Source organism: Euprymna scolopes, chromosome 45 (assembly GCF_053919585.1).
Source record: "Euprymna scolopes isolate OS-2025 chromosome 45, ASM5391958v1, whole genome shotgun sequence".
Lineage (NCBI taxonomy): Eukaryota > Metazoa > Mollusca > Cephalopoda > Sepiida > Sepiolidae > Euprymna > Euprymna scolopes.
In genome coordinates this window covers 41,708,460-41,732,918 of record NC_136526.1, presented here as the reverse complement: position 1 = coordinate 41,732,918, position 24,459 = coordinate 41,708,460, and the positions used below count along the sequence as shown (strand labels likewise).

General features: G+C 34.5%; 1 protein-coding gene across 2 annotated transcripts in view; it reads right to left on the bottom strand.

Annotated features, from left to right (window-relative positions):
* LOC145269494 (protein hobbit-like) overlaps positions 1-24,459 on the bottom strand; it is a 387,158-nt gene that overhangs the window by 189,892 nt on the left and 172,807 nt on the right. For both annotated transcript variants that reach the window (XM_080125227.1, XM_080125228.1), the window contains exons 11-15: positions 23,691-23,767; positions 23,229-23,287; positions 17,875-17,972; positions 10,090-10,154; positions 7,007-7,185 (exon numbers count right to left, since the gene is read on the bottom strand). In XM_080125227.1, the coding sequence (XP_079981353.1) occupies positions 7,007-7,185; positions 10,090-10,154; positions 17,875-17,972; positions 23,229-23,287; positions 23,691-23,767 (478 nt within the window). The remainder of the gene's footprint in view (positions 1-7,006; positions 7,186-10,089; positions 10,155-17,874; positions 17,973-23,228; positions 23,288-23,690; positions 23,768-24,459) is intronic.

The following is a 24,459-nucleotide window of genomic DNA, read 5'->3' as shown; positions in this document are numbered from 1 at the left end:
ATTATTAGTTTACAAAGTATAGTTAAGTAAAGCTATTCTTGCAAATTTTCATAACAATGGCAAAATCTGAATTTTATGTATCGCTGAAGAATTACTTTCTGATAGAAAAAATACTGTGTAAGTATTATTCAAACCCGGCTCTCTAAGAAACACTGTTATGCTTTAATGTGACCGTACAGACAAAGATGATACTGAAGGATCAGCTCACCCAAATTGTTTTAAAACACATAAAAATGTAAACAAATTCGTTTTGACCAATCCTCAATTGAGAGACATTAAAGATATCTGAAAGTAGTATAATCATTTGTCAATAAGAAAGCCGTGGTCAAAATGAGTATTTACAGTTGCTCATAAACAACACACAGAGTTTCAAAAACGTTTTTTGCATCAATATGCTTTAAAGGAGTTTTTGTGTCGATATATTTCCAAACAGTTTTATGTCGATATATTTCCAAAGAGTTTTATGTCGATATATTTCAAGAGAGTTTTATATCAATATATTTCCAAAGAGTTTTGTGTCGATATATTTCCAAACAGTTTTTGTCTCGATATATTTCCAAAGAGTTTTTGTCTCGATATATTTCCAAAGAGTTTTTGTCTCGATATATTTCCAAAGAGTTTTTGTCTCGATATATTTCCAAAGAGTTTTTGTCTCGATATATTTCCAAAGAGTTTTTGTCTCGATATATTTCCAAAGAGTTTTTGTCTCGATATATTTCCAAAGAGTTTTTGTGTCAATATATTTCCAAAGAGTTTTTTTCTCGATATATTTCCAAGGAGTTTTTGTGCCAATATGTTTCAGAGTAGTTTTTGCACCAACATGAAAATAATTACAAAACAGAGACAGGCTTCCAATATCTCTTCTGTTCTTCTGTCGGAAAGGTGTTGCAAGGCAAGAGAAAAGGGCATCCCCAACTAGGCTACAAAGTCTATTTTGAACACTGTCAACGCAGGATGTTGCTTCTAGCAGCTCCTACTCAGATGTGGCAACAGTACTCCATCTTTGGACGCACTTGGCTCTCATACAGGTAGAGAATTGCATCAGAAGTGAGATATCTACTGGAGCAGTAGAACGATCCCACCATTTTTCCAGCAGTCTTGGCAACAGATTTGATGTATGTGTTCCATCTCAGATCAGGAGTAAAGGTCAGACCCAGAAGCTTGTCAAAACATGGAGCCTCTCCAAGACGAGAGCCATTCATTTGAATTGATGCCAAACGAGGATCAGAGCGTAGATGATGGAAAGATAGAGACTTGGTTTTAAATGCATTAAAATTTAGCAGCCACCTCTTTCCCCATTGCACCACGCGCTCAAGATCAGAGAAGAGAGAATCAGAGAAAACTTGGTCGTTTATAGCCTTTGAAGTGTTGCCATCAATGGTAGTGTCATCAGCATAAATGTCTATTAATGATCTTAGGATGTGATTTGGAATATCATTGATGTAGACCAGGAAGAGAGTTAATCTGAGGATGGACCCTTGAGAACCTCCAGCATTGATACTGTGATCTTCTGATTTCTGCCCATCAACCACTACGCTTATGAATCTATCAGAGAGAAATGATTTAATAATTGAAAAGATATTTCCAGCTATACTGTAGCTGGAGATTTTGTGGAGTAGACTTTTATGCTATACCCTATCAAAGACTTTTGATATGGTAAGGGCAATTGCCCTAAAAAAGAAAAATTTTGTCAGGAGATTTGCTAATCCTATGCGATATAACTGTTAGTCCATCTGCTGTAGATCTAATAGAACAGAAACCATATAGCATGTCACTGAGGAGGTTATTTTTGCTGAGGTGGTTGATTACTTCTCTATTTAGCACAAATTCCAGCAACTTACTCATGACGTACAGGAGACTAATTGGTTTGTACTGAGAGGAAGATAACTGATCACCTGAATTTTAAATACGGAACATACTGATGAGGTTTCCCAGGGTGTTGGGAAGCAATTCTCCTTAAGATAATGCTCAAAGAGCTTTGTAAGTATGGGAGCTGGTTCTGATTGAAGCTTTTTCAGCACTAAACAGGAATGCCATCAGGGCCAGTTGCTTTACTAGAATCAACGTTTTTGATTAGCTTGGCAACATCATGCACAGATATTTGTATGTCGCATAGCATGTTTTCAGACACAGGAGGAAATACGTGGGGTTGGTGGCCCTGATCGCATGGGGTAGAATTAGCTCCAAAGTTTTTGGCAAAGAGTTTGGCTTTTAAATTTAAAAAATCCATTTCCTAGTCTAGAATCTTTATTCCAATTTCGATCAAACTCAAATGATTTTTAATTCTACGAAATGTCTAGAATATATAACTTAAGCTTAGAGGGTTTCAAGAAGAAATTGGGATTTGGGGAATATTGCCCAATGTGTATTTAAATGACCACGGATCAAATTTAATGCAAATCTGAAATATTTGAAAAAACAAATGGAGGTTGTGATCATAATATGCCTCCTAAAAACTCTTTAAAATGCTCCAAAGAAATTGAAAATTTTGCAAATTGATTGATATCTAATATATATTATTGTTAAAATTTCCGCCAAAATCAAAATTTTGACAAAAGGCTTCTACTAAAACTAAACATAGGCTACATTTGTACCCCTTACCCTTATCAGCTGTATTCATAAATTCATAATGATGGGTTAAATAGTTTCAGGAGTGAACTCGCAGGAAGACCTAACATTACTTGGAATTGAATAAGGATCAAGGAATGTTTCATGTTGTCATATTTTATTGTCATCGAAATTGGTGAAAATGTCCATTTTTAAATCCTTCCCACAGTACCTTCATCCACAGTACATTGTAGTCTACATTGCACTGTAGAGAACCTACTGTTGATTTTATGAAATTATTTTTATATAATGGCTTGAATTAAAGTTTAAAATAATTAACATCCAAATATACTTTTTCCACATCCAAATATACTTTCTCCACATCAAAATATACTTTCTCCACATCCAAATATACTTTCTCCACATCCAAATATACTTTCTCCACATCCAAATATACTTTCCCCATGTCCAAATATAGTTTCTCCTCATCCAAATATACTTTCTTCACATCCAAATATACTTTCTCCATATCCAAATATACTTTTTCCACATCCAAATATACTTTCTCCACATTCAAATATACTTTCTCCACATTCAAATATACTTTCTCCACATCCAAATTCTCATCAGCCTCCATCGTCTTACACATGTTGGACACAAATTTGTTATCATTTCTCATCCTATCTTTAATTTCATCACACTGTTTGCACCCAGCGTTTACAACAATAATAACATTTACATTTATTAAAGACTAGCAGGGGTATACGGTGTTGCCCTGGTATGGAGAGGTTTTATGGTAAGGGTATTGATCAACGGAGCCCTAAAAAAAATGTTTGAACACCCCCTAAAAAAAATGGAAATAGCAGCAAAATGTGGGTGCAAAAAAAAAAAATAATAATTGATCAACAAAGCCCCCCCCCCAAAAAAAAACTAAATAAAAAAAAAATGAAAATAGCAAGTACAAAAAAAGAAAAAAAGTAGTAAACAGGCAGGTTTGCACCTTTAACACTAAGAGGAAAAGGAGGTGAAAAAAAGGAAACCGTTCAGTTGTTACGCCTATGCGTCTTATGACATCACGGGTGTTAAAAATAAGGTGTTTTAAGTGTACGTCAATGTCACAAGGTGTGAATGGCTTATTAATTTCATTTATTGCAGACTATTATCCTCATCTTTCTTAGTTGTTTTACAACGTTTCGGCCAACTATTTCTCTGGCCTTCATCAGATGGTAACCACGACGGGGATAGGAACTCCGAATCTCCTAACTGCATTCTCAGCAATTACTACCATCCATAGTTGTTGTCATCTCACCACGTTGTGAAACAACAACAACAACTAAGAAAGATGAGGATAATAGTCCGCAATCTATATATATAAAAGCGAAAATGTATGTATGTATGTGTGTTCGCTTTTCTGTATGTCTACAAAAGGCTTTTTTCAGAGAAGTGGTCGGTCGGTTCATAACTTCTTAAAACTTTTTATATCACTAATAAACTGTAATATCTCACAGTTAACAACGGAGCTCGCCTGTCTATTTAATTTGCTCGACTTCGGGAAGATAAATATTCAACATTTGTCGCTTGCCGCATGTGGGTTAGTCTTTTTCCTATAACATCTTGGGAAAATAAAAATAAAAAAAAAAAGGCGTTTCTGCAGTAAATGAAATACTATCCCACAGTCAAACTTGACCTCATTAAGTCATTAAAACGTGCACCTGCCAAATCCAAGTAATTAAATAAATTCAAACGTGCTTCCGTTAGCATCTCGCGGTGGCCCAATGGTTAAAACCGTGCCACTCTTTTTTTTTCACACTTTAATTTCCAACTTTGCCTCAAGGGTTTGGGTTCGATCCTCATACTTAAAAACATTTTTTTTTTAATTTTAACCCCCCCCCCCCGAGTTTTGATTTACCCAAAACCACACACACCTCCAAACACCCGGGCAATGCCGGGTACCCCTCGCTAGTAAATAAATAAAATTAATAATACTCATCTCAATAATGAATTCCAATTAAATAATATAGAAACCATTCGGTACGAATACGACCATGGAAGATCAGATAATGAATAAACATGGATTTATGAGACCAAAAAATCCAACCTTGATCGCCCTTCAGGGCCCACGGCGCAGTGGACAGAGACGTTGAATCTCTACGGTTCCAGGTGAGAATTGTCTGAAGATAGCGATTTTAATCCTACCCAAAGCCGGACAGAGGCTTACTTAGCCAAAATGTGGTGAGATGACAACAACTATGGAAGGCAGTGATTGCTGAGAATGCAGTTGGGAGATTCGGAGTTCCTATCTCGTCACAGTTACCATCTGACAATGGCCAGAGAAATAATTGGCCAAAACATTGTGAAACAACAACTAAGAAAGATAGATTAATAAATAATACTCATCTCAATAATGAATTCCAATTAAATGATATATGTAAATGACTTTGTAAAAATGTCGATGAAAAAAGTAACCCCTCTTTGTAGAAAATAGCCCAGTTGATGGGAAAAATGAAGGTCTTTGGCCAATTTTTTAATATTTGTCATCCAAGAGACTGAGCTTCCAAACGATACCAATTTTGTCAGTGTTGGTCACATGTGTCGAAAGTTTTAGCGAGACATACAAACATACATACACACAAAAAGACGATTGAGATTTATTTTTATAGAAGATGCTACAGCTATATTAGTAATGTCACCTGAATATTAAAAGCAGGTTACAGACACCATGGAAATGTACACAAGGGAAATAATCCAGAAAAAAAAAACGTTTCTTCTTTTTTACTGTAGCGAAATTCGAAAATTAAAATATTGAAAATTAATATTAATGGAAATAATTTTTGAAGACAATCAGCAAAAATTGTGTTTTGCAAAAATAAAAAGCCAGAGAGTTCTAATTGTAACGAAAAACTTTCTGAAAACTTAATTTTCGCTAATTGTACTCTGAAAACGTTTTTCATTAGTAATTAATTTTCTAATGAACATATCCAAAAATTATGAAAAACGATAAGATAGAAAATTAACTATTAATGAAAACAGTTTTTGAAGACAATTAGTGAAAACTGAGTTTTTCTAAAAAAAAAAAAAAAATAATAAAATAAATAAACCGGAGAGTTTGAATCGCAACAAGGGAGGTAATTATTTTGTGAAAACTTTGAAAATTTTAAGCCAATTTAGCAAAACTCAAAGTGATCATTAAGTAGATAACCTTGGTTTTATTTGAAATTCAATATTTCGATTTTCTATTTTCACTCTGATAACAAAGAAGCACCCATTTATTTTATAGAAGATATATTTTCAGTGCTTATGCAATATGGGCACAAGTGAAAATCATATTCCAAGTAATACCTCTTGGATTAACTTGTATCATGCAAAGAATAAATATCCTCACAAAAAAATTAGGAAAAATTATTGAATAGATTTTTAATTAAAATGATTTAATTAAAAATCAGTTTTTTGTTTTTTGCCAATTCGCCATTCATTACCTAGTTAAATGACAAACTGACTTATCTCCCCCTGTTTAATGGGATTTCCACTCTTATTAATGGAGGATCAGCAAAATGTGTTATATACAGAGAGGAATATTAAGCTAAAGTACACTTTATCAACATCTGAGTTTCATGAAAAAAAATAAAAATAAATAAATAAAAAATTAGAGATTTCTTAATTTACGATTTATCATTACTTGGCTAAATGGATTGGTTAGTCGTTTTTGTTTTACGGCATATCAACCCTTTTCGGGTTCTTTAATGCCGAATCCAAAGATTTTGAAGAAATATTTTTTAATAGAATAAATTTGTTGTGTTCAAATCAGTTTCTATTTAACCCATAGTTGGGACCCTAACAGGTACTACCACTCCGGATCAGAGTGGACTTGGGAGCAATGGTAATTAAAGGGTGGCTCCAAACTCCCCAAAGCCCGCAAGCTGGAGCCTCACCACTGGATATAGTTTAAGGTCATATCCAGGACCTGGTTAAATGGAAGACTGATTTATCTCCCCCTGTTTCACAGAATTTCCACTCCTATTACTGGCAGATCGACAAAATTGATTTTTGATTTTAATTAAAATTCTATTAAATACATTTTCCTAATTTTTTATATAGAATAAAAATTTTGCCTGAAAAAAAAAAAAAAAATCGAAAAATTATTGAATAGAATAATTTTTTGCCTGATACAGAAGTATGATATACTCTCAGGTAAAAAAAAAAAATTAGAAAAACTATTGAATAGAATTTTCATTGAAAATAAGAATCAGTTTTATCAAATTCTGTTAATACGCCAGTTATTGGCGCAGAAATTTCGAAAAGAGCTTTTCTGTTAATTTTTTTGGAACTGCGATATTCAATTGTGCCCCTATCTGTACAAGCACTCAGTATATGCTTTACTTGAATATTCATTTGTAAAGAGATGAAAATTTTGTGGAAATATGATGGTTAACAAAAAAAAAAAAAAAAATTGAATACTCACTTAAGTTTGGAATTTGGAGGATTTTTTTGTTGAATCCGTTTGCCTGGATATTTTGGAAAAGTCTCAGACTTTGTGATGAGCTGTGTGAAAACAGCTTGCCACTGGAGCATATCATCGCATGGCCAGTGGAAATGACACACGGAAACAGAAGCATTAATAACCGTTTGCTCTTTCTCAACCTGAAATGCAAAAGAAAAAAAAAAATAGATCAATATTTTGACATTTTATAAAGACACCATGGAGTTGAAAACATTAGAAAATATTCATAAAATCAATTTCGGTGTCAAAGATTTTTTCAATAATTTAATAGAAAAATGAATCGAATATTTCGTTAAAGAATTTGACATTTCTTTTTTCTTCTCCATTTTCTCATTGTTCATCAGTAACGGTAAATGCTGACAACAAATGACCACAAATTGTCTTGTGTTAATGTTTATTCCAAGTGTAGATTCATGTTGGCATGTGTTTTAATTAAAAAATTATGAAACCTGATGCATTCATCTGCTTGTATGACTTGCAAATAAGATACTCACTTATATATAGAATAAAATTATTTCAAAGCTAATGGATTCCTTTTCAGTTTTATCTCAGTGAAAAAACAAATTTTTTTTTTTGTGCTTCTTCATTATAATAGCGAAATTCGAAATATTGAACTTCAAGTGAAACCAATGGTATCTACTTAATTGTCATGTCAGAGTAATGAACATATCCAAAAATTACCAAAAAACGACAAGGTAGAATATTAATTATAATTAAAAATAGTTTACAAAGAAAATGAGTGAAAATTTGCTAAAAAAAATTCAGCAAACCTCAATTTCCGCTAATTGTCTTAAAAAACTGTTTTCACCAATAATTCATTTTCATAATTTTTGGATATGTTCATTACTGTGACATGACATTTAAGTAGATACCGTTGGTTTTGTTTGAAATTCAATGTTTTGAATTTTGAATTTCACTATTATTGATGTTTTGTAATCGGAGGGTTCCTATCGGACCCACATAATACTTTGAGGGAGTTATACAAAGTTCTTTCACAAGATGATAGATAAAACACATTTACCTTTTTCGTGGAATGACGACAGACGAAGACAACAGTTTACAAATATAGATGATTCTTTATTCGTATACCAGCTGGATGATGATGATGGTGGTCAGGGATTAAAGCCTTTACAACTACATGATCCCCCCCACCACCACCACCACTTCACTTCCTAGTGGCATCAGCTCTCACTAAGTCACTCTCCGCCTCTCGTCTGCTACTCTGACTGCCTCTCTAACTTCGAACCCTGTCTCAATATATTGAGAATCTCCTTTCTTGATGATGTCAGAGGCGTGGTCAAACAATGTGACTCCCTCACGTCTCAAATTACATGTGCGCTTTGCACATGCATCAACATGCCTCTGCGAACAAAGAAATTCCTAAATGAATTGTTTCATTTATAACCTATTTATTTCAAAATCTAATCTATTTGTCAATCACTATTTTCTAAACCACATTGTTCATATCTAACTCTGACATAAATAGTATTTAGTTATTTCCAAGAACAATGGCAATCGTTCTGCATTCCTTTTTTAACTTTTCTTACTGGGTTCGATTATTCCAAATATCCTTTTCAAACTTATCTTGCTTGCTCTTTTACTTACTGGCGTCTGTCCCTTTTTACATAACATTATAATGAAGAAATGTCCTTTTTTTTTTTTAACATTCATTATTTTTTAAGTCAGCATAATCAGGTAGCAAGGGACTTTAACAATTATTGAATGCTATTAAGTAGTAATTTGTTAATGATTTTTTTTCCAGTTACCCGAGAAAGCAAGAGAGATGGCGATAGAGAGAAAAAAAAAGAGGGAGGAGATAGATTAGGTTTAAAAGAAACAAGTTTCACACATATTTTTAACTATTCTTTTTGTTGTCTATGATGCCTTCATTCCATCTCGAGAGACAAAGGATACCCCCTGTAGGGGCAGCTGCGCATGTAACAGTGAAGCAAGGGATGCGCAATCCTCAACCACACCTTTCCTGAATCGGCACTGCTTGAGTCCAGTGGCAAGGAAAAGTCCAGGACCACTGGAAACAATGCCGAGATAAGCGGAGAGCACATACAGCACCTAGAAGTCCCAAATGGTCACCCATTTAGTACTGACCAGGTTCAACGTTGCTTAACTTTGGTGATCCAGTGGGGACCAGTGTGTCAACGTGATTATGCCGTATTGTTGTCCATGACTCCCCATAAAATGATACTAAAAAAATTTGTATGATGTACATACCTGTGATGAAACAGAAAATATCATATTCCAAATATCATGTAAACTGATCAAGTAGTTTTATTTTTAAATAAGAAAAACAAATTTGGAGTATCTGAAGAGTAACTGTCTTGCTTGTCGTTTTGAAAAATCTAAAGAAATAAAGGGAGAGAACTCAACAATAACTTATGTTTACTCGATTTATATTATAATGCCTACAGATTCCCATTAACTATTTAAAAATGATTTTCTTTATAAAAATAAAACTACAATTGATGCGATTTTTTAAATATATTATTTTGATTCTTGTCCCAAATTCCCCTATATTAAAAAGCAAAAATAAAAAAAATTTGTATGATCTATGTGCCCGTGATAAAACAACAATATGTAATTTTAAAAAATCACGTAAATTAATCAAATAGTTTTATTCCTATAAAGAAAATAATTTTTAAATAATTAAAGAGAATTCATAGGCATTACAACATAAGCTTAGTAAGTATGAATTATTGAGTTATCTCCCTTGTTGCTTAAGATTTTTTTTTTTTTTTTTAAATGGCAAGCGAGACAATCATTCCTCAGATAATCATAAAATTTGATTTTCTTTGTGATTTTTGGAATATGATATTTTTGTTTTATCACAGGTACGTGCTTCATACAGATTTTTCTTTCATTTTTGTTTTTTAATATAGAGGGAATTCTGGACAAAGAAACTTTTTTTTAAATTTAAAACTAGCCTGATTATACTTTTTTCTCTATATCCCTATTTCTTTTGTTTTCTCTGGAAAAATAATCAATGATTTCTGGAAGGAAAGGAAAAAAAAAAAAAAAAAAAAACTTACCTCCAATTTAAACTGTAATTTTTCCACCTGTGCATATTTTTCTGATGGGCTACTGATCAGGAATTCTTAGAAAGGAAAAGAAAATCAGAATATTCAGATCTTGAATGGAACTTGCATGTATGCAAACATTTATGTTTTTATGTATACTTAAAAAAAAAAAATAATAAATAATTTCTACAATGAAATCCATATAAATCACCAATCAAGCAAGAGATGGATTTGAAATTATTATTGATTATCCTTTCTTAATTTGTTTCAAATGTTTTACCTTAAATCTTATTAGGATTAATGTCAATATTAACATTTTTAATTAATTTTTTTTTTTTTTATTATGTCTTCTCAAAATATCATGTTATATCAAACCGCACTGAAATTAGTAAGGAGGTAATTACCAAAGCTGCATTTGATTTTTTAATGACTTTTATGCTTTGATAAACAATTCTTTGATTTTTTATTTATATGCCTCGGGATATTTTTTTTTTTTTTTTATTCACAAATTGGATTAACCACTTGCATTGAATATTGAAACTTATATAAAAAAAAATAATCTTTACAGGATTTATATAATCAAATATTTGCTGGATATCTTATCCAACCAAAGGAGAAACGAAGGAAATATGTTTACATGTGATTGTTACCTGGTGCCTTGGAAGAATTACAATACGCGTTGGATCTTTTTGCCTCCCTACTACCAGGAACTTCCATTTTAGGATTTAGCATGCATTTTGGGTTTTTTTTTTTTTTTTTTCCATAGGCATCACCACTTATTAAGGCCAAGAGGCCACTCAAGGATAAGGGTTCAAGAGTGTACAGTAGAAATTGGACAATATAGTAATCATTAGTAATGAAAATTTGGTAAATTTGATAACTTATATGGAACGGCTCATCAAGAACTTATTTACGTTAGACTTGAACACAACCATATTGTAGTCAGCCGGAAAGCAGGAAAACGGAAGACAATTCCACAGGCATGCAGTTCTAAGAAAGAAGCTTTGTTCATGGAATCTACGTTTAGGTTTAGGCACAGATAAAGAGTGGGGGGAATTATTGATAGTGTTTACAGCTAGACGAGTGTTTCTTGTGAAAGTTTGGCGAGGGGAGACCATAGATTGAAGCTCAGTCGAACACTTTCCATGAAAATAACGATACATCAGAGACAAACTCGCAACATCTCTTCTGTGAGATAGAGGTTGCAAGGAAGAGAAAAGGACATCTCCTACGAGGCTACGAAGTCTATTTTGAACTCTATCAAGGCAGGCCAAGTCCTTTCTAGCAGCTCCTTCCCAGATGTGGCAACAGTATTCCATCCTTGGACGTACCTGGCTCTTATATAGATAGAGAATAGCATCAGCAGTGAGATATCTACCGGATCAATAGAAAGATCCCACCATTTTTCCAGCGGCCTTGGCAACAGATTTGATGTACGTATTCCATTTAAGATCAGGAGTAATGGTCAAGCCAAGAAGCTTGTCAAAACTTGAGGCCTCCTGAAGATGAGAGCCATTCATTTCAATTGATGCCAGATGTGGATCAGAATGTTGATGATGTAAAGAGAGAAGCTTGGTTTTAGATGCATTAAAAGTAACCAGCCACTCCTTACCCCATTGTACTACGTGCTCAAGATCAGAGGAGAGAGAATTGGAGAGAACTTGGTCGTTTACTGTCTTAGATGTGCTACCATAAATGGTAGTGTCGTCAGCATAAATGTCTACAAATGATGTAAGGATGTGATTTGGAAGATCATTAATGTAGATCAGGAAAAGAGTTGGGCCCAGGATGGACCCCTGAGAGACACCGGCATTAATACTGTGAGCTTCTGATTTTTGCCCCTCAACTACTACTCTTATGAACCTATCAGAAAGAAATGATTGAATAATTGAGAAGACATTTCCAGCAATACCATAGCTAGAGATCTTATGAAGTAAACCTTTATGCCATACCCTATCAAAGGACTTAGATATGTCAAGAGAAATTGCCCTAGAAAGGTTGCCTCCGTCGAGAGATTTGCTAATCCTATGAGATATAACTGTAAGCACATCTGCTGTAGATCTAGCAGAACGGAAACCGTATTGAGTGTCACTAAGAAGGTTATTTTTGTTGAGATGGTTGATTACTTCTGTATTTAACACAGATTCCAGTAACTTACTCATGACGCACAATATGCTTTTTTCTGCCTCAATATCTAATTTCCCTTATTCTATGTAGCTAAAATGATTTAATAACTTTAATTTTCTATGTTTATTGCCTTTAGCAAATAAGGTACAAACCAATAATAATATTTGCTAATATTCTTCCTCTGAGGAGATGAATAATCAAAAATTCAATATATTTATTAAATTGTATTCTTTGTTTGCAAACAATAAAAATTCTAATTTAAAAAGTAACCTTTTCAAACCATAAAATTTAAATACCTTAATTATGAGAAAATATATATATCTATATAAGTATATATTGTATTCATAAAAAAAATGAAAACTGCAACAATCATTTCACCGTTATTATATCTTAATTTGCTTCAGTTTGTGTTGATCCATTACACCTCTGCATTGTAGTGCCTTCTATAAATAACCTTTATATAAACACTAAACAATGCTTCAAGCAAACTATATTAACCTATTATCTCTACTATTATATAAAAGAAATTTTGTCTGTGTGTGTGAGTTCATTCCCTATGGGCTCCAAAACGGCTGGGCTAATTTTTATGAAATTTCACACGAAGGTACTTTATGTGTCTGGCAGTGTTCTTAGATAGGTTTTGTATCAGAATGTCTTCGATAAGTATCGATAATCAAAATAATCCAATGAAAGAAAGAACAGGCGATTTTTGAACAAAGTTAACACCTTACACAGTCTAACACCACAAGTGCATTTGAGAAGTTTTATGACCACACAAGCTGAAAGGCCCGACGTATAAAAGCGACAGTAGGTTCTTTGATATGACAGGGGTGCATTACGTAACTTTTTCATTTTAAACTTTCATTTAAGCCAGTATATATAAAAAATTTTTTATAAAATTCACAGTAGGTTCTCTACATTGCAATGTAAACTACAATGTTTTGTGGACTAAGTCACTGTGGGGAGGCATGTGAAACATCCTTCCGGTGTACCACGATGAGACCTCAACTAGAAGGTAATCAATCGATTTGATTAAAAAATAATCAATTTCACTGATTTTAATGACAATAAAATATCGGAGTGTGGAACATTCGTCGATCATCATTAAATCTTGGGCAACGTCGGATCTCCCAGCTAGTATGTATATGCCTGGTCATGAAATATGCTTAAATATATTTTAATTTAAGCAGCTTTCGTATTTATTATTACAGAGTCGATTTTCTATTAATCATTATATTGTACCTAATTTTTTTTTTACACGGTGGTCACCATTTATCAAGGCCCGGAAGCCACTCAGGGATAAGGGTTATTATAAGTACAGTACGTTAGTGTGGAGATTTGATGAAGTGTTTACTTAAGGGGGCGGTTCATTAGGAATTTGTTAACGTTGGACTTGAAGACATCCAAGTTGTAGTCAGGTGGGAAGCAGGCAGACGGAACAGAGTTTCACAGGCGTGCAGTTCTAAGAAAGAAGCTTTGTTCATGGAATCCACGTTTTGATTTAGGTACAGATAAAGAGTGGGGGAAATTTTTCACAGTGGATTCAGCTAGACGGGTGTTTTTCGTGAAAGATTGACGAGGGGGGACCAGAGATTGGAGTTCAGACGAGCACCTGCCATGGAAATAACGATAAAACAAGGATAGGCTCGCAACGTCTCTTCTGTGGGAGAGAGGTTGCAGGGTAGAGAAAAGGGCATCCCCCACTAAACCACGAAGTCTATTTTGTACTCTGTCAAGGCAGGATAGGCTGTTTTTAGCAGCTCCTGCCCAGATATGGCATCAGTATTCCATCCTTGGACGTACTTGGCTTTTATATAGATAGAGAATTGCATCAGTAGTGAGATATCTTCTGGAGCGGTAGAAGGATCCCATCATCTTTCCAGCGACCTTGGCAACAGACTTGATGTACATGTTCCATTTCAGATCAGAATTTATAGTAATTTTCTATTAATCATTATATTGTACCTAATTTATAGTAATAATTTCAAAAGTTTTTTTAAATATATGACTTGTGCGCCATCAGTTAGAATTGAAACTAAAACATTTAAGTGTTCCAGCTTTAGTTGTTACTGTCTGCCCTAAATGCATATGCATCTAACAACTTTTAAAAAATAAAATTGTTTGCGTAAATGAGCATTTTAAGTCGACTTACACCTGCCAAGTTCCAATTTTTTTAAATTTTGATCCTTTAGCAACTATTTTTACCAGCTTATCTAATATATAAAAGGCAAAATGTGTGTGCGTTTGTATGTCTACCAAAAACTTTCGACACACATGACGGATCTTGATGAAATTGGTATCGTTACGAAGCTCTATAAAGCTATTAATCCAGGATGACAAATACCCAATAATTGGCCAAAAATATTAATTCCTTCACCCTCAACTGGGCTATTTTTTTTACAAGGTGGGGTCGGTTTTTGTGTCCACATTTTCGCAAGTCATCATCTCCTTTGGATTGACTACTCTTAATTTGAATGCTCACGACTTACGGTTTTGCGATGAACACATCAGCTAAGACGTTAGGTTTTTTTTTCACCTTCTTTATCATCTTTGCGTTACGGGTTTCAGCCTGCCTGCCTGCCTACTACCATTTTTTTTTTTAACACCTCTCTCCACCTGAGCTGCCTACTGTAGTTTTGATCCCCCCCACCCGGGTTTCTTACTACACCACCTCTCCACACTCGGGCAATGCCGGGTACCCCTACTAGTATATATATAAAACAACAGTTCACAAAAAATGCAATCAACTGACCCTTCTTGCGCCACTCTGTGACTTTGGAGGAGATGCACTTTGAAAAAAATGGAGACAGACAGACAGACATAGTGAGTTTTATATATATCTTAATTTGTCTTCATTTGTGTCGATCCACTACATTTTAGCATTGGTTTTACAGTTGTTGCGGACCAGGATATAATAATACCCTAATCTGCCACAAGAAAATAATGAAACGAATGGAATTGAAGGAAACAAAGACTCAATTGATGGATAAGATAAACGTTGTTTATTTACTGTTGAAAGAATGAACGTTTTAGTTATAACATGTGTTCATGTCCGCGCGTGTGTAACCAATGTTCGTTGCGGGACTGGTGTTGTAGCAAGAATAGGAAATGTGTGTTCATCTTAAGTTCGGATCACTATTGTTTGTTCGCGCGTTGGAAGAGAAATGAATGTTGTAGTGGAAATGAGAATGATAGTCCAGCGTGTAGACAAAGACGAGGATAGAGGTTAAGCTGTACGCCATGTTAGCAGTCAGCTACGCGGTGGTGTTCTCAGGGACCAGTAGTAGATAGAGAGAGAAAGAGTGTAGGTACTGTCTGTTTGCTCGTGACCCACACATAGTCGCAGGGGGTGTGACGCGCGCGAGCGTGCGCCTCCCTTTCGGGAGGCGGCTGGTTAGCCCAACCTCTCTGGTCAAGAGCTGGTCCTAAAAGGGAAGAAGCCGGTTATTGCTCTTTGTTTTATACTCATTTCTGGAGTGTCTTTTGCATATGTGTATATTTCCTTTGAAAGCGGAAGTGACGTAGTCCATGTGTGCGTTTGTGTGCGCGTGTGTGAGTGAATATGTGTGCGTTAGCGTGTGTGTATATACACGTGAATGTGAGTGTATGTACGTGAACGTGAATATATGTACGTGTGTGGACGTGGGCGCGTATGTTTGTGTGCGCATATGTATATGACATAGCTTGAAAGGTGAATGTGTGTTTTTATGTGAGACTAGAAAAGGCTTAATTTTTTGATGAGGATTGATTATTCATATTATTTGGATTTTTCTCATCTTAAGTGTTATTTGTACAGCATTTCGGTCAATGTAATCTCCGATCTTCTTTATATATATATATATATATATATATATATATATATATATATATATATATATATTAAGGACTATTATAGATTAAGGACTATCCACTTATCTAGTGTTTCCTTTTCAGATTAAATATGTTTTTAACTCTTTTTCAAAGTGTTTTTTAACATGTTTTATTAACTGTTTGCTCGTATTATAAGCTCTATCTCCTATTTGGTTTTATCGAGCTTTTACATCTGAGATAACTTTATAAATATTAATTCTTTAATATTCATAATATACTTTAATTTTACCATCTTGGATCATTTTGGTAAATTTAATTGTAATTTTTATTTTATTTTAGTTATATATATATATAAATATATATATGTATACATATATATATGTATATATTTATTTATATTAAGAGGTATATTGATTTGTATAATCGTACTTGAACTGTGGCATATTAGTTAGAGTACTTAATAAAATTCAGTTGTAAAAATTACACTTCAGGAGATTTAAGGTTCAATCCTCAGTGCAGACAACACCCAAAACACAATTCCCAATCACTCAGGATTTCTACCCAGTCATGGAATGAGCGCATGCTGCCCCCATGGATTAAATAAAGGGTTCTGTTCGGAATTTTGTGCAGATTCCTGAGTTTGACAGAATGATTCCAGAGTCCTGATAGAACGATTCCTGAATTCAACAGAAAGATTCCAGAATTCGACAAGATACACCTGAAGAAGGTTAGAAGATCAAAATGTTGTGCAAATAACACTCAAGATGAGAACAGTATTCCAAATGATTAAGAAAGGATGCTGATGCAGGTGAGATTAAGCAATTCCTACTTCTTCAATTTTTTTGTGGAAAATAAAGTACTTATTCGTCATATACTGTCTTTCAACTCGATGCTTCCATTCAGTCTCGAAAGACAAAGGATACGCCCTGTAGGGACAGCTGTGCGTGTAACTGTGTGGCAAGGGTTGCGCAATTTCCACGCCTCTCCTCATTCGGCACTGCTTGAGTCCAATGGCAAGGAGAAGTCCAGGATGACGGGAAACATGCTCTTTTCTCTTCCTTGCAACCTCTATCTCACAGAAGAGATGTTGCGAGTTTGTCTCTGATGTATCGTTATTTTCATGGAAAGTGTTCGACTGAGCTTCAATCTATGGTCCCCCCTCGCAAAACTTTCACAAGAAACACTCGTCTAGCTGTAAACACTATCAATAATTCCCCCCACTCTTTATCTGTGCCTAAACCTAAACGTAGATTCCATGAACAAAGCTTTTTTATTAGAACTGCACGCCTGTGGAATTGTCTTCCGTTTTCCTGCTTTCCGGCTGACTACAATATGGTTGTCTTCAAGTCTAACGTAAATAAGTTCTTGATGAGCCGTTCCATATAAGTTATCAAATTTAACAAATTTTCATTACTAATGATTATTATATTGTCCAATTTCTACTGTACACTCTTGAACCCTTATCCTTGAGTGGCCTCTTGGCCTTGATAATGAGTTGATACCTATGAAAAAAAAAAAAAAAAGAAAAAGTCCAATGTGAACAAGTTCTAATTAAATCGTCCCCCTAAGTAATCCAAGTTTCAAAATTCCCACTGTTTACTATGCTAAAATCACAATGACTAATGTATACCTATTAACCCTTATCCTTGAGTGGCCTCTGGGCCTTGATAAGTGGTGACACCCTTGTAAAAAAAAAAAAAAAAAAAAAAAGATATATGGAGAGATAATACAGCACCTGCAAGTTTCAAATGGTCACCCATCTGGTATTGGGGCCAGAGATTGCAGCTTAAAAGAAAGATTTAATAATCATATAGCATCCTTCATATGAAAGTGATTTGTTAGAAAAGCAAATAAGCTTACCTTCCAAAAGGACAGAGCCAATTCCTTCAGGACAGTCAACGTCTAAACTTTCCTGGCGAAGTTCTAACTGGAATGTTTTCAAATGAACAGAGACGTTGCTGAAATATAAAGAAGCAATAATATCTTTATTATATATAAAAGGCAATTGGAATTATTTTTTTGAAGTTCCACACGAATGTACTTTATGTGTCTGGAAGTGTTCTTAGGTAGTTTTTGTATCTGAATGCCTCCAATAAGTATCAATAATCAAAAAAATCTGATTAAAGAAGGAACAGCCTGATTTTACCAAAATTAACATCACAAGTGTACCTGAGAATTTTATCACTGCACAAGCAGAAGGGCCCCACACACAAAATCAACAGAAGGTTCTTTGATAAGACAGGGGTGTGTTTGAAATAAACGTTTCTGTTTGGAAGACAACTGAACTATGATACTTTACTTTTTCATTTTAAACTTTAATTGAAGCCATTATATATATATATATATATATATATATATATAATATATTATATATATATATAATATATTATATATATATAATATATTATATATATATATATATATATATATATATATATATAAAATTTATAGTTTTTTTATATTTAGATTTCATTCAGAAAATATAACTTTTCAAAATGAAAAATTTATTATTTGAACAAAGAATATAATTCAAAGTAACTTCCTTCATCCATGGATTTTCGATGTAGGCTCATCTCCTCAGCAGAAAGTCATTAGCAAAATATTAAATCTGGTTTGATATAATTTAACTAAGACTTGATACCAGATCCAATTCATCTCATCATTCAGATACATATAACCGTTTGACGGTACAAAACTTATACATTGCTTTAAACAAAATAGCCGGCAGACGACTTATCAGGAGTTAATCGTTGATCATAAAATAAATCTATATATCTATAAAAGTGAACGTAGCTGTGTCTGTCTCTGTGTGTGTGTACATTTCCCTATGCAATAACTCTGTCAATTTTAAGTCTACAGACTCGAAATTTGATATACAAGGTACTGAGATTTGGGAAAATCTTTGTGATCGGTTTTTTGGCCCAAAATTTGGCTGTTAAAGGGTCAAAGTTCAACAATTTGACCTTTGAGAAATCTACCAAACTCCTCCGACACTTGAAATTTTAGATATAGGTTCCTTGGACATGGATCTAACTTAATAACTTGATTTGAGCCCAAAACAATAAATGTTAAGGGGTCATAATAGGGGACTAAGTTTTTAAAAAATTGACCTCTGCGGTCTCTACCAAATTACTCAAACAATTTCTGGTCTAAACATTTGAAATTTGACATAAAGGGTATTCAGAGATAGGGCAAGCTTTTTAATCTGTTTGGGTGGAAAATTTTTAGTTACCAATATATAAATGTATGTATGTATGTATGTTTGCATGCCTGCCTAAAACTTTCGACAGAGGCGACGGATTTTACCAAGATCAGTATTGTTTTGAAGTTCGACCTTTCAGATGAAAAATATCGAAAAATTGGCTAAAAACATTAATATCTTCCCCTTCAACTGGGCAGTTTTCTACAGGAGAGGGGTTGCTTTTTTTGCCGATATTTTTGAAAGTCATTCTCTACTTTCGATTGTCTAGCCTTAATTAAAACATAAGTCACTTCCGGTTTGGGGGTGGTCGTAACAGCAAAGACGTCAGGTTTTTTTCCGTTCTTTTCCTCCTTCATGGTACGGGTTCGAGCCTGCCTTCCTACTACCACTTTTTTATTTTTTTTTTTTGCTCAACATACATATCCAAACACCCGGGCAACGCCAAGCTGAAATGTTAGTAAATAAATAAAATATCTCGCAAGAATAGACTTAATGGGGTGTACGTGTAAATTTAACCGAGGGAGAGGGGAAAATACAATCATATAAAATATATGTGCAAGGGGGGGGGGGCAAAGAGGAAGAGTTAAAATATATCCCCAAATAAGTCCAATGATCTAACAAACTCCTTCTGGCGACAGAGAGACGGTCTGTTTAGGAGAATAGAGACTGACTCCAAAATCCGCAAGTGATTTTGAGGGTCAACCTGATGCAAAATACTAAAATACTCCATTTTATACACATTGGCACATGCTGGATTTTCATGGCAGATTCCAGGTGGAAGAAAGGGGGTAAGAGCGACAAGAGCCTGCCCAATCTTATTTTTGCTGGAACGTGTTGGTTGATTCAAGTCTGCAAATTTAAGGAGGTTCGACCTACATAGTCAGCAGTTCTTTTTAATTGTTTATGAAAATTTCAAATAGCATTAACGACAAACAAATGCAAATGAGGTTTGTTAGAAAAAATCTTGACTCATAATTTTCAATCAATTACAAGGAAACCATTTGAGAAAAATATTTGAAAAGATCTTGTAATATACTCTCCTCCCAACATATATACGGACATTACCCGGAGGTGGGGCACAGTTATTTGAACATCTTTAAACAGCATCAAATCTCTAGTTTAATGTTTAGAAATTTTAAAAGAATCAGAATCAGTATTTGTATCGGACTCGAGGAAAAATTTTGGAACCGTCCCATCACTAGATGACTTCCAAACCAAGTCTTTATTCACTTCTTCCAATGTGATAGAATGATCGCATCATTATAATTGATTTGTCCTTAGATTATGCTGTGGAAGTCCTTGGATTGGTGCAAGTCCATAACTCCTACCCCATCAAAAAAATAAATAAATAAATAAATAAATAATAAAGAAAAATTTTTACGCTGTACGTACCCATGATGGGAAAAAATATTATACACCAAAAATCAGGTAAATAGATCAAGTAGTTTTAATTTTAAAAAAGAAAATCAAATTTAATGGCTAAACGATGGTCGGCAATTTTATAATGTCATTTTACATAACAAGGGAGATAATTCCGAATAATTCAAACTTGAGCAAGATTTTAGACTACTGTTCTTATTATGGAAAGGAGGGTGGAGCTCATTTGATTTCAAATGATTTTCTTTTATGCAAATAAAACTTATTTTTTTGCAACAAATCAATTATGATCATGCAAAATAAATGTCGCATACATGGTTTATACAGTGACATAAACATGTATGTACAATATACGCACAGTCGTCATAGTTTAACTTTGTACCGATATCTCACCAACCACACCGGGTATCCTTAACCTCGTCGGATTCCACCCGATGTGGCAGGTGTCCTTTGATCGTACCTTGTCTTGTTACAAGTTGGCCTGTTGATCGTCCTTACCCACTGTGTTTTCATGGAGGGGCGCTTGCCTCTTGATTGAACCGTCTCCTGCCCTGTGTAGGTAGTCTCCGGGTACATCAACTACTCCGCTGGTCCTTGCGGCTTGCTGCAAAATGAAGATTCCTCACCACAAACAAACAAAACTCTGGTTTATAACTAACAAACTATTTATTGTTTTCATTAATTCATAACAACTACTGTCTAATTTGAGGTGACTGACTACAGCAATGAAATGATGTATGACCAGACCAGTAAAGTCACAGATTTCCCATTAACACAGGCTAGTTAACATCATAACATCAGAGCGCTTGACAAGCCCAGCCGTTCAGCTTGCTGGCTATGACTCTTCTCCGTTTAGAATTCCTTTCTCTAAATCCAACCCCTTTTCCCCACCTGTCCTTCAGAGAGTGGTTACAAACACCTTTCTTTCTTCCTCTTAGAGCTTATCTCTACGAAACCTCAACCCCCATTTGCACTGAGGTGTTTCTACTTATTATCAAATTAGGGGTGATTAGTCACTCCAAGTCGAACAATGCTTGGTGGCGACCCTCATCCCCGATTACCACCCCAAGCTGTCAGCTAAGATATCTGGGACTCTTCCTATCATTCACAGCGGTTTTAAAAACAACCCTTTCATTGTTAACAGATATATAACAGCAATAAGATAAGAACAATTATCATTTGTTTTTCTCTTTCTGACAAAATCCCAGAGACATTTCTGTTTGGTAACAATCAGACATCAACACCCCCCTCTTCTGCCCTCTCTTCCTCTATTTAAAAAACGACCATCTCTTTTGACATATAGATAATTCCAAATCTGTCTCCCTTTTTGAGGCAACACAGCATCTGCTTTGCATCTAACAAGCTTACAATGACACATCGGCGGCTGGTCCTATTTTCCTAGATAAGGTTTTGCATCTCTCTGCACTCCCTCACACCTTCCCGTCCGGTCAAACACCCCCTCTCACTGCAATATGCACCTCGCTGCATGCATTCATGACACTAATTGGTGTCATAATAGTAGTGTATATATTGTGCATGCTGATCATAAATATGTTTGTGTATGTGCGTCTATTCATGTTAAAGATCACAGATACAGTTTTGTAAACATATACACAAGTTCAATAAATGAGACGAATAACCGAGACACTTCTTAAAAGACTATTGTCTCTGGTTTAAGTGCGCAGTCGTTGACAGTAATGACTCCATGCGTGTGTGGTGCACAAAGGAATATAACTTGTGTTACACTTTCTTCGCCAGCAGTTGGTATTCAATTTGAAGATGCTAGAATAAATATCTCTGTAATCGAAAAGCATGTAAATTAACAGACGGCGAGTTCCTTATTCCAATTCTAAGTGTCTTCATTTTCAAATGCATGTCAGGTTGAGTAGCACTGCTAGATATTTATTTCTTTGGGGCCACAAGGGATAACTGTCTGCTTCGGTACCCAGACCCGACTATCTGATCTTTTTTGACTTACATTATTGCACGTCTGTCATATTCACTTCTGACTAATTCGATTTTCATTACTATCTCATAAGTATCCTTTGTTCTACAAATGTTTGACCTCTCCCAGAACTACAATAGCGTCATCTTTGACGGTTTAAAAATAAGGCCAATGTTTGTTAATGCCCTCAAACTAACATCTTTAAGCTTAGTCATTCAAACTGCATATTTAATCTAGCTAACCTACTCGCCAGCCATCACAGGGCCCCAATCTGTTACAGTTTTGGTAACATTTATTTGTTGCATATTAATTTTTTTCACCCCTTTTTTTTTGTTGTTTATTGTAAAAAAAAAAAAAATGCCCAGCAACATTTATTGGTGTAGATTAATAAAATAATGAAATAAAGACGCATTCAGAATTTTGGATAAACTGTTGCAGAATCATGCAAACATTGGAAGCAAGTGATAGGACAAGACCACACACAGTGGAATTTGGAGACAGTTGATCCGCTAAACCAGGAGAAGTGAAGAATGAGCTTTCAAAACATCACAAAACATCAAGTGACGCTAAATAAATAGAAGAACATCACCAACCCAAAATGGTTTATTGGAATCGAGTTTTTCTAAGGTTTGGTTTTTATCTTTGTTTTTAGATTAAATAGATTTTAAAGTGATAACAAACTTTGCTTACCTATTTTTATTCTCCTGAGATATACTTATATCAAGACGGGTTACATAAAAGCCGATTTCCTGTAACAAAGAATAAAAAAAGAAATGTTTTAATTAAAAATAGATAAACAACTCAATTCAAAACAAAAGTCACCTAATAGTCCTGGATATGACTTTAAACTATATCCATGGTGAGGCCTCAGCTTGCAGGCTTTGGAGAGTGTAGAGCTACCCTTTAATTGTCATTGCTTCCAGGTCCACTCTGACCCAGAGTGGTAGTCCCAAATATTTAGAAATCCAGAAATCGAAAAAAAAAAAAAATGTTTACCTTTGGAATGAATCCAGAAATTGAAAAAAAAAAAATGTTTACCTTTGGAATGAATCCAGAAATTGAAAAAAAATGTTTACCTTTGGAATGAATCCAGAAATTGAAAAAAAATGTTTACCTTTGGAATGAATCCAGAAATTGAAAAAAAATGTTTACCTTTGGAATGATAAAATTGGACTGATTTTCATTGCTTTCTTGCTTTTCTTTGTGATATTGTTTAACAATGGCTGACTCTAAAAACAGAAGAGAAAGAAAACTCAACATAAACTAGACGCAAAAATTATAAAAACGAGTTAGAACGGACAAACAAGAAAATCTAAAACTAGAAGTTTCACCCAACTATTGCATAGACTTTTTCAAGAGAGAAAGTTCAAGAAACTTTTGCCATTACAAACCAGCAGAGCATTACTGCTATAAAGTAATGAAAGAGTCTACAAGCCATGCTTACACAGTGTAATGATGTATAAAGGTAAAAACCTAGCCAGTGTGTTAAATTAGAAAAGTGAAACCTAGCCAGGATGTATCACATGGAGAGAAATGATATTAAAATGATCTTTAGGCAGCATTTTTTCATTTAAACAGACATTGTTAAAGACAACAGAAAGCTTCTATTTTATAATACCTTTTTTCAATTTTTCGTATTATCTTTTTCATATATACATCGAAGGTATGGATGTATGATTCAAGCATTTTTTCTTCTCAAAAGTGTTTGCGGTTTTTAAACTTTTAACTTATCGTGTACTCATTTACACATCTTCCGGAATTTGTGTGAAAGGCTCGATGGGAATTATGGGTAGATTTATTTAAATAGTAGTTGGGTTGTGAGCTAAGGTGCGAGTGAGGGTCAGTGGGTCTACTGGTGGCAGTGATGGGATTAATATAATGAGAAATGGGAGAGCGTGCCAGTTCTAGGGTCAGTGGCAGG